Source organism: Aythya ferina (genome assembly GCF_964211825.1).
Source record: "Aythya ferina genome assembly, chromosome: 1".
NCBI classification, from domain to species: Eukaryota; Metazoa; Chordata; class Aves; order Anseriformes; family Anatidae; genus Aythya; species Aythya ferina.
The window spans coordinates 16,301,707-16,319,414 of record NC_140296.1 but is presented as its reverse complement, the minus strand read 5'-3'; the positions used below and the strand labels follow the sequence as shown (position 1 = coordinate 16,319,414).

The following is a 17,708-nucleotide window of genomic DNA, read 5'->3' as shown; positions in this document are numbered from 1 at the left end:
AAGATTCCAACCCCCCTGCCATGGGCAGGGACAGCTTCCACCAGACCAGGTTGCCCAAAGACCCATCCAGCCTTGCCTTGAACACCTCCAGGAATGGGGCATCCACAACTTCTCTGGACAACCTGTGCCAGTGCCTCAACACCCTCCTAATAAAGAATTTCTTCCTCATATCTAATCTAAATTTCCCCTCTTGTAGTTTAAAATTGTTACTCCTTGTCTTATCACTTCCTGACAGAGTACCTCCCCAGCTTTCCTGTAGGCCCCCTTTAGGTACTGGAAGGCTGCTCTAAGGTCTCCCTGGAGCCTTCCCTTCTCCAGGCTGAACAACCCCAACTCCCTCACCTTGTCTTCACAGTAGAGGTGCTCCATCCAGCTCCTTGATCATCCTCGTGGCCCTTCTCTGGACTTGTCCTAGTACGTTACCTAGTGTATTCTGTAAGGCCTCTCAGAGCTTCCCTTGTTGGTCCAGCAAACATTAAAAAAAATTTTTTTTTTTTTTTTTTTTTAAATCAAACTACAACAACAACAAAACACCAACAATTATGGAACAATGCAAGCCCTTTCATTTTGGCACATTAATCATTTTTATTTAAATTCAGGTATTTAGGCAGTTTATCAAGCAAAATTCTCACTAAAGTGTAGTGTTTGTATATACAGGAAAATTGACTTCTACAGCCATAATCAAATAATTAAACAGATTTAGTTAGGTCCGTAAAATTCCCTATTTCTACTGCAGAATAATTACCCTGGAATAAAGCCACTTCAATTTAGAATAGCCTGTCCACATGGGGAGCTATATTGAAACAGCTGTAGTAAAATAATTATTTGACTACAGCTACACCACTCACTTTTTCCCTGAAAATAAGCCATCAACATAAAAATCTTGCCTCTTTCACAGAAGCTCAGCTGTGTTGGCTAAATACTCTTCCATACTCAAAGTGCTTTGCCAACAGAATGAATGTACAATGTGGAGAATGTGAGATTTTACTTCACAATCCTACAGTAAGTGGTGAGGTACAGTGATGCACTTGCAGCTTTCTACCACTTAAAAGGTTTTGAGATGCTCTGGGATGTGGAATGGAAGATGTAAACAGGGAATGTGGCCTTTTGTAATGCACCATGAATTTTATAAAAACAAAGTTGATTGCAGAGGTAATTCCAGATGAAAGGAGCAGTGGACAGAGATGGCTACTGCATCATCCTCTCCTGCTGCTGCCATGTAGATACATCTCCTACCTTCACTTCTCTGCTGCAGCCTGAGGGCCTCACATTCAGCGAGCCTCCGCCTTGACCTCCAAAAGCATGAGCTCACTCACATCTCAGCTTATACCAGTGCAGGTGCAGCAAAAACATGGCTGGTCCTCTCAACTTCTTTGTACTGCTATCACTTATGAAGTGAGTTGAAACGTGAACTGATCTGTACTGCTTTTTGAACTGTTTGTTTCAATAACATTCATTAAAATGTTTTAGCATTAATGACCTAAAATGCAGTATTCTGCTGGTCAGTTGCATACTATTTGCATCCAATATCCAGTATTTGCAGGCTAAGGAATTCTTCCTTCAGCCAGAGTTATTCAGTCAATGGTATTTCAATTCAAAGGCTCTTTAAAATTTGACTCACCAGGGTCTCAATACCATATAAAAATGTACAGTTTTTGCAAAAAAAACAATCAAACTAAAAAGATAATAAAGCTGGGTTGCAACTCACCTCGATCTGTGTCATACAGGAAGACAAAGCGATTCCATTCATAGTGATCCAGCAAGCTCAAGAGGGCTCCTCGCAGAGATGGCCGCAGCTGCAGCACAAACTGACTCTCGCCTTCGGTGGGAAAACTCGGTGTGATGAGGGAGATGTGCAAGGCGCTGCAGAATGAGGTCAAGGTATGTACTGATCTCTTATCATATAGTCCAAAAATGGCAAAAACTCCTCTAGAATACTGGGAGCAAACTGGAAGGAAAAAGCAAAAAAAAAAAACAACAGAGTTCACCTAGTGACAAAATCTGTAAATACATACTTACACATTTCAACATCCCCAACTCTATAAATTGAATATTTCCATTTCTGCCTGTATAGTTAACTTCAGTATTTATATGTGTTTAATTCTGGAAACCAGTAAATAGCTAAATAACAGTTTGCCACTTCTGAATCTTATTCAAAGAACATTACGTTACCTATCTCTCTCTATATATATTTAATTCTGTGATGAAATACAAACTATATGACATGCATTTTTGCATTCCAGTAAAAAGTCAATGTATGCTGTTTTAGCCACAGCTCTGTACATTAATAGGGTTTGATCATTTCCATTATTTCAAGCAGAAAATTGTTCACATTTCAAAATAAGCAATTGACCTCACGAGTAAAATCTGGACATTTTAAATTCTTGCAATATGGATCTTTCATTCCCAGTTAAGCACAGAGCCCTTGTGCTGCATTAAGACTACTACAGACACTGAATAACAACCTATTTCATGAATAATCTCCTTGACTTTTAAGAGAACAGCTGAAGGAAAATGTAGTAAGTACTTGTGACCAGGCTATTGCCCCAAACCCTTTATTTCTACTCTGTATCAACCTCAAAACCAGAAAACAAATGACCTGAATATATATTCTGAGTTTTGATTTGCTCTTGGGCTCATTTAAGATGTAGAGAAAGACTTCTATTGATTTCAGCAGATTAGATAAGGGCTTTACTTATCTATGCACATAAAAACAGACATGAGGGCATTTTTCTGAGTAAATACTGCTTTTCTAGCAACTCATAAATGGCCCGGTGAACAGCACCCCTTTTATTTGAAAGCACAAAACAACTTACTAGAAACTCTGTGTGATAATTAACAACAGTACCTATCCCATAATCGCAGAAAATGAAGAAAGAAAAAGTCATTTCAGAGGTCATCATAAACTTTTCCTAAGCATGTATTTCCTATGCACTCCTGTTCCACATCCCTCCCTCCTGTCAACTTGTTCCTACATATACACAGAACCAAGGAAAACCTAACCCATGCCCTTTTAAATAGATGACATCTAAGAAGAATACAGTTGGGCCAGATGATCTTGGAGGTCTTTACCAACTTTAATGATTCTATGATTCTATAAGAGGCCTCCTCTCTTTTAGTCTGGAGGTCACAGTTACCCTGCGAGATCATCACAGTCAGGGAACCAGGTACACACTTAGCAAATGGGAGTATTCAAAAACAGTTCATCTTTAATTGTTTCATGTTACATCATAAAAAGCAAACATAGAACTTGTACATTTTTCTCCTTAGACTTGGGCAATTCATCCAGTTCTGATGCCAGAACTGGAACAAGTCACTGGAGGGCAGTTCTGGGATTTTATGTGCTGTCCCAATATTTCAGCCGTCACCCTAAAGATTTTCACAGACAGATAAGTAATTTTAAAGGTTAAAAAGCTTTCTTCCTTCTCCTAAGTTCCCTTTCAATATGTTGATACATAGCTCTTAAAACCTTCTTTGTGTTTGCTTTGCTGGACCACACTGCACACATTCTCCCAGACCCATCAAATGACTGTCTCTCCCTAATCATTCCCTAAAGTGCTGTTCTGTGTTTTCTCAGTTTCATTTTGTCTGTCTTGAACTCAGTTGACTAACCTGCTTAGAATTTCAATTGAAAGCTTTCTGCTTCTTTCTACATTACTTACCCATCTCTACTGTAAAATACTTTTGCTGACATATCCTAAGATCACTTTTTTTTTTTTTTTTCTAAATTTACTTCTCAGTGATGGCTGACAATCATCTCAGAATCAAAACTCTGCCCTGTCTTCCTCCTAGGTCTTTTCCAAAAGATGAATTTCTGCTTATAGTATAATATTTTTATTAGTCACCAATGTACAACTTTCCGGTATGTCATATCTATTACTGTACTACTCAAAATTATTTACTTCCACAGTTATTTTGTTAGTCTGCTTTGAATTTCTAGAGATCTCTGTATTTACCTCACCAGCAAATTCTGTCAGGGTACGATGACTTTTTAACCCCATGTCTATTATAAAGTCAGTTTCACAGTACCTTTCCACCACCAAGCTTCTTCATCCTATTACCTCCTCTTCTAACCGCATTTGTTGCAAACTTCCCCTTAGCTGTTTTAATGCCTGCCTCTCTAAACTCTTCTTTTTGCCTCTATTTTCATAAATCACTTCCCTTAGGAGCATGGTTCTTTTAGTTCATTCTCTTGGCAAAAGGAAGATATTGATTAATCCCATACTTTCTATTGTAGTAATTTCTGGTTGCATTTTATCCCAGATTTTGTCTATAGCTATACTTTAAAGTTTTCTTTCTATCAAAATTTGTTCCATTGCTTCACAGACTATTGATGTTAGCTGCTAGGTCCATGGCTGATGGATTCTATGTCCACTTTTAAAAATAAATATTTTATGTGAGGTGGTTTCCCTATTCCCATTAGCTATCATGACTATTCTTTTAAGGTCAGCATCCTTCCTGACTGAAAATCAGTATCTATTAGCTTTAAGTCCATATCCAGATTTTCATGATTTTCCAATCCATTATCAATACGTAACAGACTCAATTTTCCTATTTCCTCCCTTTGAATTCATAGATAAAAATGACATTCTGTAGTTGTTTTAACGCACTTTGCAAGTCTCAGTTTTCATTGACAGCACTAACATAATGTCTGATTTCTGCAATAAATGTCCTCTATATATCCTGATTTCTTATTGCATACCTTTTTAAAGTATTTGTTTCTTCTGTCTTTCTTGTATAATCATTCATTCAGTTCTGGTGTCACATCATGCATGTTACTTTCCCCTGCAAAAGGATTTTTCAGTGTTTTACAACTCTTTCTGTGAGGAAATCTGATATCTGTGTGGGGTTGCAGGGCTTTGATCTCATTGCAATTACATAAAAATTGTGGGATAGCTTGCATGACTGGAATTATGTCATGGGTGGCTAAATGTCTTTTTAGGAAAGACAGGCCAGAAAGTTGAGGTAGTAAAGTTGCTCTTTATGTGAGAGAGCATCTGGAATGTATGGAGCTCTGCCTAGGGGTGGATGATGAGAGAGTGGAGAACTTATGAGTAAGGATGAAAGGGCAGGCTAACATGGGTGACACTGCTGTGGATGTTTACTACAGGCCACCTGATCAGGAAGAGGAAGTTGCTGAGACCTTCTATGTAAGTAGCTTCACAGTCACACACCCTGGTTCTCATGGTGGTCTTCAACCACCCTGACAACTGCTAGAAAGACAACACAGCTAGACACAGTCTAGGAGGTTCTTGCAGAGCATTGACAATAACTTTTTAACAAAGATGGTAGATGAGGCAATGAGGACAGGTGTACTGCTGGACATAGCACCAGCAAGCAAAGAAGAACTAGCTGGAGACATGTGGAGGATGTGGAGACATTCAGAGAGACCTGGACAGGCTGGAGAGTCGGGTGAAGTTCATTAAGTTAAACAAAGGCAAGTGCAGGGTCCTTCAGCAAGGGAGGAATAGCCCCAGTACAGGCACCAGTACAGGCTGGGGGCTGACCTGCTAGAACGCAGCTCTGTGGAGAAGGACCTGGGAATCCTGGTGGACAGCAAGCTAACCACTAACCAGCCATGGGTCTCTGTGGCCAAGAAGGCCAACGGGATCCTGGGGTGCAATAGGAAGAGTGTTGCCAGCAGGTCAAGGGAGGTGATCCTCCCCCTCTGCTCTGCCCCTATGAGACCAGAGCCCAGTGGAGGGCTGCTAAGATGATTAGAGAACGGCAACATCTCTCTTATGAGGAAAGGCTACGAGAGCTGGGCCTGTTTAGCCTGGAAAAAAAGACAGAAGGGATCTTATCAATGTATAATAATATCTTAAGGGAGGATGTGAAGAGGCTGATGCCAGACTTTTTTTCAGTGGCGCCCAATGCCAGGACAAGCAGCAATGGGTACAAACTGAAACACAAGAAGTTCCATCTGAGCATGAGGGGGCACTTTTTACTGTGGTGATGACAGAGCTCAGGGACAGGTTACCCAGAGAGTTTGTGGAGTCAACTTCTCTGGAGAGATTCAAAACCTCCCCTGGATGCCATCCTGTGCAACATGCTGTAGATGATTCTGCTTGGCAGGGGGGTTGGACCAGATGACCTCCAGAGGTCTGGTTCAACCTCAAGTATTCTGTCATTCTGTGAAATGTCAGTCCTCCTATATTTGCAAGCACAGTTCAGTTGACTTTACCAACTGAAACAGCTGAATCTACACCTTGTGCACATAAGTGGTAGTTAATTAATATATTTTCATTTTAGAGAAAGCCTTTCATAAGCCCTGCATTTTCTCACTTCTTTCCAGGTTTATGTAGGCAAAATGTACTTTTAACACACGGTCCATACAGCAGGATTTTACATGATGAAAATTTCAAGAAATCAATATCAAGCTTTGAAATGAGATAAAGCTCAAATTAAAAACAAACTCCCGAGCAAGCAAGCAAACAAATCAACAACAGAAAAAAAGCCAACATAGAAATTGCACTAAATAACATAATATGAACTATACAATTATTTTTTTTTCACTAAAAATAACAGAAAAATAATTCTTTTAATTTTTCAAGCAAACCATCCTTGTCACTGCCTACATCCAAATGCAATAATACATTACCTGACAATCATTAAAATCCTGAAATAACAGCTATATAGCTATGCTGCTATACTTGAGATCAAAACTGGGAATTTACTGAATAGTGTCCTTCTTTGCTTGATAAGAAAAAAATACTAAGATGAAGGTTATTAGAATTTTTCTTACTCAGTACAATACCCACAGAGAAGAAAAATGCCTATGACACTATGGAGATTAGGCTTAAACATATGCAGAGATGCTGCACAGCTCCTGAATCAATTTTACAGTAATCAGCAGCGACCACAAAAACCGGTAATGCCACGAGGATTTGCATTCTGACTCACTACTGTTCTCAGAAAATGCCTCCAGGCAAACATGACTACCTGGATTCCCCAATTCTTTATCTATTTCTCTTAGATTTCTAAAGGCATTTTACTTATTATAAATGGAGTAAATTATGCTTAAACACAGTCTCATATTAGCATTCTGTGATAATCTTTTTCAACATTTCCCCCCATAAATATAAAACAGTGACAAATAGACTTTCATACGCATACTTTGAAATACGTTGAATAATAATTTGTCTTTAAACAAGGCATCTCTTCAGAGTTGACGATTTCAGTATTACACATATGACTTTCACCTACAAATTTAGCAATGCCATTGGTCCTATCAAAGATAAGCTGTATGTGGCACACATAAGAAAACATTAGCTGTAAGAAAACATAAGAAAACAGTAGCTATAATATGAATTAGTTATGTTCTATTCTAGCAGTTTGAATTATGTTTTAGTACTGTCACTTTAAAAGAATGGGTGACACATGGGACCTTCAGTTGTAAACAAGAACGCATAATGCCTTAATAGCAAAATGTGTACTCTGCAGGATTTACTGAGACATGCAGTCAAACCACATGTGGTCTTCTCTGTGAAAGATTTCCCAAAGTTCCTGTTATTGTTGTAAAGACAAATTGCACACTTTAAAGACAAAAATTTTCTTGAGAAACAAAACAAAATCACAATTTCTTATAATTCACTGATTTCCAGAAGTTATACCCATAAAATTTAAAAAATTTAAAACCTCCAATCAGAGAAGGGAAAGACAGAGTCCAAATACAGCTGTAATCATTACCATGGAAATAGCATGAATGAGGGAAAGTTTGTGAGATGTCTTTGTATGTACAAATACAATTAAAGAGACATACCCAAACACATATTTACACGGTATTGGTCTTGTTTCATTATTGGTCTTCTAGGACACAAGCTCTGAAACAAAGCATTGACCTACCTTTTCAAATGTTTTCCCCTAAAGTGTCTGGCTTCTAGGTCTGAAAGCACTGGAAGCTCTTTCAGGCAGAAGTGAGCTGTTATAAATACAATGACAGGCCCACAGGTCTGCCATACAGTTATGAACTGTGGAAGCACCAAAACCACATGACTCAGCACAGTTTGCTTTACCAAAGTTTTCCAGACATGGGAAGTCTTTCATTGCTGCCTCTCCACTTCCTCCAATGCTTTGGACATCCAAACAGAGAGTGGGGGTAGTGGTCTGTTCTTAATACTTTGTCTCTACTGCTTCTTTCATGTCATTCTTTTCTCCTGCTCCAGCATGAGATCTCCTCCACAGGATACAATCCTTCAAACTCTCCAATGTGGGTCCTTCCCAAGGGCTGCAGTTCTTAAAGAACTACTCCAGCACAGGTCCTTTACATGTGGTGCAGTCCTTCAGGCACAGAGTGCTTCAGCATGGACTAGACACACTTCCCGTCAAAAAAACCTGCTCCAGCGTGGGCTTTTCTCCCTGGGCCACAACTCCTGCGGTCCTCTGTGGGGGTAACCTGCACCACCATGGTCCTCTCCAAGGGCTGAGGGGAAATCTGTGCTCTAATGCCTGGAGCACCACCTCCCCCTCCTTTTTCACTGACCTTGGGGTTTGCAGGATGTTTCTCTCACATTTTCTCACTCCTTTCTCACAGCTGGTGTGCAATGTTTCTTATCCTTTCTTAAATACGCTATCATAGAGGTGCCACCAACTTCTCTGGTGAACTCACCTTTGACAAATGGTGAGACTATTTTGGAATTCTTCAACCAGCTGTATTCAACACGGGGTAGCTCCTGGTTATTTCTCACAGAGGACACCCTTGATACACACCTCACTACTGAAACCTTGCCACAGAAACCCAATACACTTGCTCAACTCCAGGTAGAAATACATCTAAAAAACACATGTAAGGAATTACATTTTCCTGTCACCACAGGAGTGTATGAAGGCTTTCATTTGATGAGTGACTGCAATGTTGTTAAGCCATGTGGCTCACACTTGTATGCTCTCTGTTTCGTTCTGCTACTGTGCACCGTCATTGGACAGCACTGATGTAAAAGTACTGGGCAAATTTTCTTAACCTAAAGAACTCCCTCAAAGAGGAACAGTCTAGCTATATGAAGATGTGAGCTCTACAAGTGAGACGCAGTACAGAAGGGAAAATCATTTAATCTAAATAAGGACTTCTCTCCCAAGGTCAAATGATTTATCAACCTATATGCATATGCAATCTATATGCTTCAAGACTTGAGAAGTGATTAAATACGATTGCTAGAACAGCTTTGAGATGAGAGGCCCCTGTTCAAATGTCAAAACGAATCTCTGTTCAGTTTGCACAGGACATTCCAACATCTCTTTCTCCCCTGTCCTCCCTAACTCACATTCTCCTGAACTCCACTGACCTCCATCTCCTGGAAGAGGATGCAAAGTCAGCCAGAGCTCTAGATCACAAGGGAAATGATCCAAATTAATCCCCATGTAGTTTTCAAACATCTTGCCTGAAAATTAAGTACAAATTGATACAAATATGCTCTTCCATGAGTTTATGTTTGAGACTGCTGATTTTATGCTAAATTATGCTCTTGTATTTAGAAAAAGTCCTAGTACTAAAACCATTTTAATGAGGTACCTTCATCAATTAAATCACTGATGTGAGTTGATAAATAGGACTATAGAAGAGAAAACAGCGTTACATAAAGTGGACAGATGAAAAGCATTCTAGTTGTATTAGGACCAGTCTACCATTATCTTAAGAACGGTCTTGAATAAAAAAAGGATATATATAAATACTGCTATTCAAAGAAGGGGAAAAGAGTTTCTTACAAATTATGCATTTGTTATTTGTGTCTAATGGAAGAAGTACCTATCATAACTCTGATGATTTTCTTTTTGTAGACTTTGCACTCAAAATCATCATCTGCTTTTGCCCTTTCATTGTAAATTTCTTCTGGGGGAAAAATAAAAAAATAAAAAATAATATATATATCTGCATCTATATCTATATCGATATCTATATCTATATCGATATTGATATCAGTATTGTCATCTATCTATATCTATATCTATATCTATATCTATATCTATATCTATATCTATATCTATATCTATATCTATATCTATATCTATATCTATATCTATATCTAATCTGTCTCTATATATATATCTATATATATTATCCTGCATTCAGAAGGCACACATCACATTTTAGGTATCATCACACCTAATCACACATAAAGCACTATAACTGGAAATATTACATTGTTACTTCAACTAAAATCAGTTTGAATGTGAAGGTGAACAAAAAGAGACTAAGATCTTTCTGGTCAAGATAAAACAAAACAACCAAACAACCCTGAATCACAAATATGATACTCTCAAATATTTATTTCTCTCATATGCTTGTCCTCCTACAACATAACTGTATAATGAGAAGTCTAGTATGTTGGACACTGAACCTCTGAAATTAAATTCATACTCCAGAGCAAATCACCTCATATTTCCATGCCTCAGTTCTCAGTGTCTTGACTGCCTGGTCTATTTTAGATTATGAACAGCTGACAGAAAGGCCAGACTTCTGCTAGATGTTTGTAAAAAGTTTAGCACAATAGTCCAACTGTCTCACCTGTGGTCTCTGGGTGCTACCTAATGTGTATAATTATGTTTTATGTAATGGCCCTGCACGTTGTAATTCTGTAGTAAATTCCATATAGTAAACTCTGAAAACATGTAAACATTTGTCCTAGAGGTCAGCGTGTTTAGCTGCATGCATAAAATTAAGCACGTAACGAAGAGTGTGCAGAAGTACCTATTTGGAGATCAGCAGATGGATCCATCAAATTTGAGACAGGAAATTCATGAGTATCCTTTACATTTAACCTATACCAATAGGTTACTACCAATATCTGTAAGTGACTTGCCAGCTCATTTAAAAATGCTCTCCTAGGAACAATGAAAATCTTGGTTTACTAGATCATACAGTAATTTGGGAAATGCAGTTTTGTTTGTGCAGCTGCAGATGTGAGAACATACTGAAAAACAAGCTGCAAACTTGTTACATTCTTTAATTAATAATTAAGTTTGCAGAACAAATTCTTCTCTAAAAGACTTTTACTGCTCAAAGTAAATCCTGAAATAATAGCAGAAAGTGATAGTGCATTTCTTGTCTATGGAATGGAAAATTAAATCAAATTAGCGTAATTAACATGCACAATATTTTCTTCTTTTAAAATCAGTTTCAAGACTGTAATATAGTATTTTTTTGTGCAATGTCTTGCAACAGATCACAAAGCTACAAAACATTAACTTTAGAATGTTATTCTGATAGATATACAAAATGACAAAAAAGAGAAGGCCACAGAGAACAGGCAAGACTGACTCATAGACTGAACTGCTGAACTCATTGCTTCGTATGGAGCAAGCTTTGTTCTTCTCAAATTAATCCACCAATTAAAGCTTTCCCCAAGCTAATTCAGAAAGAATCCGTGAAGGGTGACTGTATGCCTGTGTAAGTACGTGTTCACCTAGGGAGAGCTGAGAGGATCATCTTATTTGATTCCTACCACCAGAAAGATATAAATATATATATATATATGTATATATAAAATTATTTTTTTTTTGCCTTTCTCTAAAGCAGAATAATATATGTTTGGAAGACAGATCATCCCAGCTTAAAGTGGATTCACCCACTCGTGGTACCTATCTGTTACTGTTGGCTGTAAAAGGAGACTGAAACTAGAAAAGTCTTGACACCTACATTTAGATAGCTACCTTTTTTATTTTTTGTATTTTACTTTAGTATCTTTATATGTGTTTTTATTCCCTGTCTATCACTAGATTCAGTGTGATTTGGAGCTGCCTTTCTCTGAGGTCCTCCTCACGCAGTGGGCACACATTCTTTTCAGATAGTGGCTGCAGGTATTTCTCAGATACAGACCATGTATCTCTGTTTTTCTGAAAAGTGCTGACAAACTCTCATTTCTTGATGGAGAACAAGGAGTAACTTGGCCTTTCATAAATTTCTGTGAGGAAAACTGCTTTAATCTTTAAGTACTTTCCATCTGAAAACTTCTGCACCACTAAAGTATTTTACTTTCATTAATATGTAATTCCAAATAATTTAAATCCAATGGAACATTTTTACACAACAAGAAAACATTTTCCACTGGGTTTATTTATAAAATTTCTCTTTCCGCTGTGCCTTGGCTAATCTATTTGATAGAACTCCTCTCATGAATTTCACATTTGCTGAATGCTAACAAATCTTTTCTCATTTTTAAAAGTACTTTACATCTCTCTCTGCAATAAATTACCCAGTATTTGTGCCTTTGTCCTCCAGTCCCGTGCACTCCATGGATCTGGTATTTATAGCTGTTTGGCAATGCACATCCACGTGCATTTCCCTCACTCATCCAAAGCTTCCTCTTTGAACACTCTCCCACAGAGAATCCACATGCAGCATTTACCTTTCATAGCCATATGAATGAGAATCCACATTGGTACATAAGTTATTTTTTGGATAAAAAAAAAAAAAAAAGACAAAAGATACAAGTATTAGCACCATATGAGGCTGCTAGTTTTTTCAAATTCAGAGAAGTTTTTTTTTTTTTTAAAAGTTAAGCCCTTGGTTTGGACAAAAATTTCCCATGTAGCTGGCAGGTTTTCTCAAGGACAAAATGTCCATGATCATCTTTTCTATTTCCTTTGGGACAGAAACTTAAAGATGAATAATAGAATACACGGAAATTAAACTGGACTAACAGAAAAACACCGTGGACAATGGTAAAATTCTCAGTTGCTTAAGTGAGGTCAACATTTCAACTCAGATACTCATGGTGGTCAGAGATCTTTGTGAAAAATCATATCACATCTTCAGTTTTTTAGTTGAGGGAAAGTTTATCCTGCTTATGGATGACTATCTACAGAAATCGTGGTTTATAATTTATTTGGATTGCCTTTGTGATTAAGTACTTTTTGCTTTTCTTGTATACTTTTTTCTTATAAGACATATTATTTCTTTCAGTTCAAGTTTGAAGTTCACCCAAACATGCATTTGTGGAGAAAAAAAAATAAATTCCCCCAAAATGTAAGATTTTATAAAACCTTCCCCCACATCCAATTTCAATGAAACAGAAAATAAAGAAGTCTTAATTTTGTTTTAAGAATTAATCCTTTGATGGCCCCATTTTCTACAATATATAGCTTTCTTGTTTCTTTTTATCTTGAAATGGGAAAAAATCAGCACATTTAAACAGACATTTTTCTTTCCAGAAGAACTGAAGAAAAAAAATCAGTACTATTTTAAATAGGAGGGCATCTTATAAAATGTGTATTTTATTAGATAACAATATCTCATAGCTACTTAGTCGCAGATTCCTGTTATGCAAAAGAACAACTATTTGTAAGTTTTCAAAAACAAAAACAAAAAACAAGAAAAACAACTATTTTTTTCTTCCTTTTGGAGAAACATGCTAATTTTACAGTACTTTTGCCAGCGATACCGTCATTGAATGGGATTTATTGAATTTAATAGGAAATTTGAGATGTGAAGCAATATATTAAGGCTCCTGAACTAAATGGTTGGATGAAATATCAAGGTTATTATCATTTATACCTCACAGTTTGAACCAATGGTGCTTCTTTAAGTAAAACCTTGTGTTCTAATGTAACTGAGCGAAAATAAAACATGGACTCTGCTATAATTAGAAGAAGCTTAAATCAAGTAATTTTTGGAGTATTGAGGTATGCTTGTTACTAAGCTTTCCATGTGACTTTAAAAGAGGAGTAGTCACCTAACTGCTCCCTCTGACTTCAAAAATCTCTCCTCAGATCTCTGAAACATCTGGGGAAAGGAGGAAAACGAAGGCAGGAAATCATGAAAGAGTAACTCGGTCCTGCATTTAGACAGAAGATCCTTAGGTGTTTGTTGTTGAAACGTGAATGCAGATTTTTGTCTGGTTCATAGCATTTAGAATTAAAGCTTGTCCCGAGGGCAGTGATGTCACTTGATCCATCACTGGGAACTCTATTTTTCTTGCACTGCTGAATCTATGTGACAATTTCTTATTCTTTTGCCTTAATCACCCAGCTAAAGCAGATTGGTCACTGAAGTGCAGCGCTGTTTGATTCAGTCCAGGATTCTGAATGTCGGTGGAGCTGAGACTGTTATTTTGGCTACGTTCTTCACCCAGTAACAGATTTCACATTATCACGAGTCCCCTCACTAATAACCTAGTTCACTCTTCATTTTTATTCATGCAACTACCAAAGGTTATCATTGAAAATAACTCCTACTTATCTGTTTACCTTTGGATATTTAACTCCTTGCTTCTGATTTATTCTGCATATCTGTAAACTGGTGGACTGAATAATGCTCTTGGATTTCCTACTAGAGCTTGTATCTTAATTGTGTCCTACTGACCTATCAAGGAAAGACTGCGCTGAAACCATTACTTTTTCGTAACATTTCGGAGGGAAGATGTACAAGACAGAAATGAGCTGTCACTCACAACTGAATTTGACCTTGGAAAAAAATGCACATTCCTTTTCTGAAATACATTAGTTCACCTGAAGAATAGTCATAGATTCCTATAGGCCTTAGTAAAATCAACAGACATTCATCACATAAAGTTAAATAAAAACATTAAGGACAACATTGCTTTCTTGGCCATTCTTAACTTAAAAGTATCTTTTCTTAACTTAAAAGTATCTCTTTTAAGATACTTCTAAGATACTTAAAAGTATCTTTTAAAGAGCCAGAAAACACGATTGTTCATTTTTGAAAACAATATTAATATTAAGAGGATATATGTGATGAAACACTCATCTATTTCCCCCCCTTTCCTATGGGTTAATAGAGCTACAATCTAATTATACAGTCCCTACCTTGAGAAAAACTTTTAAGACATTCTTTTTTCACAACTGTGACTTCAGTAAGAAAAGCTTCTGTATACTTTTGATGGAATCTGTTGTTTTTCCTTCAGTTTCCTTCTTTCCCTTTCATGGCACAAAGCAGAATTTGAAGCCAGTATCATTCTCACATAAAATGAATACAATATCACATGAGATTATATACATCAGATAGAGAAACCTCCTACCAAGACCTAGAAGCAAAGTTCTCCTTCTGCCTTCCACAGTCTGTGACTGTATTTTGACAGCATAGCAGCTGAACAGGGCTCTGTTGAAGGTACTCTCAAATCAGAGGCATCTTCTGAGCTATCATTTCAGAGATCAAAATACACAAAGTGCCTATTTTTCTGTTAGCTTTCTCACATTAGAGGACTTTATCTTTATTTCTAGTAGATAGAAGATTTCCAAGCTTCCGTGATTTTTCTTCTATGTTACAATGTAAGTGTATTCCACTGAGTCAATAAAACAAACAAACAAACAAACAAACACACAACTATGTGAACTTTACTTTTTTATGTACATCCAAAATATAATTTTTGGATATATTGAGTTATGCTGGATTGTTTCTTTTCATACATCACTACTGGTAATGGTAGCATTCCCAGAACACTTAGACGCTTCTGAATTAGCCTAGAATTACTCCATAAATGGTGTGATCTCATTGTTTTTACTGTTGTTTTTTTCTAGCCTTGATCTGATGAACTGGTACCACAGAGATGGTGGTCTATGTGATAGGAAAGGCATTGGTGTATTTATATTTTAGCTCCCATTTTAATTTTGACTAGCTACTGACATGTCACTTTCAGCTATTCTGAGTTTCCCAATATGAAAATCAAAGATGATAATACTTCAGTACTTCATATAGTTGTGGTAATGAATAAAATACTTTCAAAGAATCACTAAGATGAATGTAAATACACTTATTATCTATCACTGGCTTGTTCAGCAAGAGTTCTTTGAGATTTCGTGTATCATTAGGACTTGTTAGTGTTAGGTCAGAGGTTGTACTCAATGATCTTGAGGTCTCTTCCAAACCAGACGATCCTGTGATTCTGTGATTATTCATACTCATATTCATACTCGTATTCATAGTCATCCCTCAAACACCCTAGGCATTATTACTCTTAATTCCACAGAAACAAAACCATGCCAAGAGAGTTTTTCTCTTGCTCTTCCTAGACATATTTGTCTTAGCCTCTTTGGTTGATTCTGTATTTTGGAATTATGGTTACTTAACATATCTCACCCCAACATCTCAAACAGACTGTGGTTTCACTACTTGTACTTGTTCTTTTATGTAGCTTTGTTGTTTTGCTGCTCTGAAGTTTTTTCAGCATTTTATAGTTTGCTTGTTTTCCCCAGCTAATGTAGTGATCGTAGTTAAGGGATTTTTCAGATGTAGATTCTGCTTACCATGGACATGCCATGTCAAAATGACATTAGGGATTACTGTGTGTGGAGGGCCAAAAGTCCAAGGCTTAAGAAACCCTGAGACAACCCCTTCCCTCTCCCTCCCTCACCCCCCTCCCCACACACACTTTCTGTGCATCTTGTAGTTTGTTCTCTCTTCATTTTAAGAGACAGTTTCTTCTCAGCCTCCCACAATTATGCCGTTGGGAATCAACAACATTATAGCTGGGTGGTTTTAAAATCAAATGGATTACTGGAAATGCATCCTCCACTGTCTTTCTTTTTTAATATTTTTCCACCAAACTGCTTCTTCATCATTGAAACATTAATCTATCTACTCTTTTTTTTTTTTATGTATAAAATGCATTCCTATATGGATGTAGGTCTCACATAATAATTAAAATAATGAGAAAAAGGAATTATCTTTCAAAAATAAAATATAAACGAACGGCTCAACCAAGGTTATTTAAAGTGAAAACCATTCAACTCTTAAATGGAAGACCAGCCTCATCAGATCTGAGTGCAAGATGGATTCTGACGACGCCCCTCTGTTTAATGACTTAACGCTCTAACCACTTGATATGAAAAGCAGGTTTCAGAGTCAAATGCCACAAATGGAGTATGCTTCCTAAATAATTCTCTTAATTTCAGGTATGATTTAAGAAAACGTTTAATACATACATAAATATATCTGTTTATATATCATAAGAATATGCACACTTTCTATTTCTGTGGATCACAAATTCTGTTATTATAATGCAACCTGTACAGCTAACATTTTTTCAATTTTAAGTACGTATAAATATCTACTATAAAATGGAATAGACATTAGCATAGGTGTCTTTAAATGTGATAGGCAGATAAGTCCAATTAAAAAAAAAAAAAAGAAACTGTGGCTAATATATTTGCTTTACTTATATACTTCTCTATGTTTAGTTTAGCAAGAAAAGCTTATCTCGTTTCAGTTCCAGGCAAAAGATACTTATAGAAATGAATGTGCTGTTGTCTGATAGTTTAACATCCAACAGAAGAGGAGAATGCTTATCTTGTCACATAAAGCATATTTACCACCCACAAAATATTGCTTCAAGTGATATAATTACATTGCAAGTTCTATGATGAATTATCATCTCTTTTATATCTCTGTATTTGTAAAATATTTGTCAAAATGGTGTCTTTATCCACAACAAGAACTCCTAATGGCTACCACACTAATGATAGCCTGTAGAACGCAGGTAAAGGTTCTGAATGTTTGGCATGACCTATCCTCCCTTGACTCAAGTATTCATTCTGTAAAATAACACAACCTTTCAATAAAAGACTGAAATTGCCTAGCATATGGCATATTCTCCTCTGAGTGCAAAATTGCTATCTTGCATTAAAATCAATTGATTTGCACTAGGACATTACTAAATTGCATTATTACATTGTTGACTACAGTAATGTCAGAACCATTCTTTCAGACACAGCTCTCTTTCACATTATTTCCCAATACACAAAAAGATGGCAGTACA

At 36.9% G+C, this 17,708-nt stretch overlaps 1 protein-coding gene across 11 annotated transcripts in view; it reads right to left on the bottom strand.

Annotated features, from left to right (window-relative positions):
* Nucleotides 1-17,708, bottom strand: part of GRIA4 (glutamate ionotropic receptor AMPA type subunit 4) — a 230,515-nt gene that overhangs the window by 147,883 nt on the left and 64,924 nt on the right. For all 11 annotated transcript variants that reach the window (XR_014692676.1, XM_084518175.1, XM_084518172.1 and 8 more), the window contains exon 3: nt 1,709-1,948. Coding sequence is in view for 10 of the 11 variants with exons in the window: in XM_084518175.1 (XP_084374301.1) it covers nt 1,709-1,948 (240 nt within the window). In the remaining variant the exon portion in view is untranslated. The remainder of the gene's footprint in view (nt 1-1,708; nt 1,949-17,708) is intronic.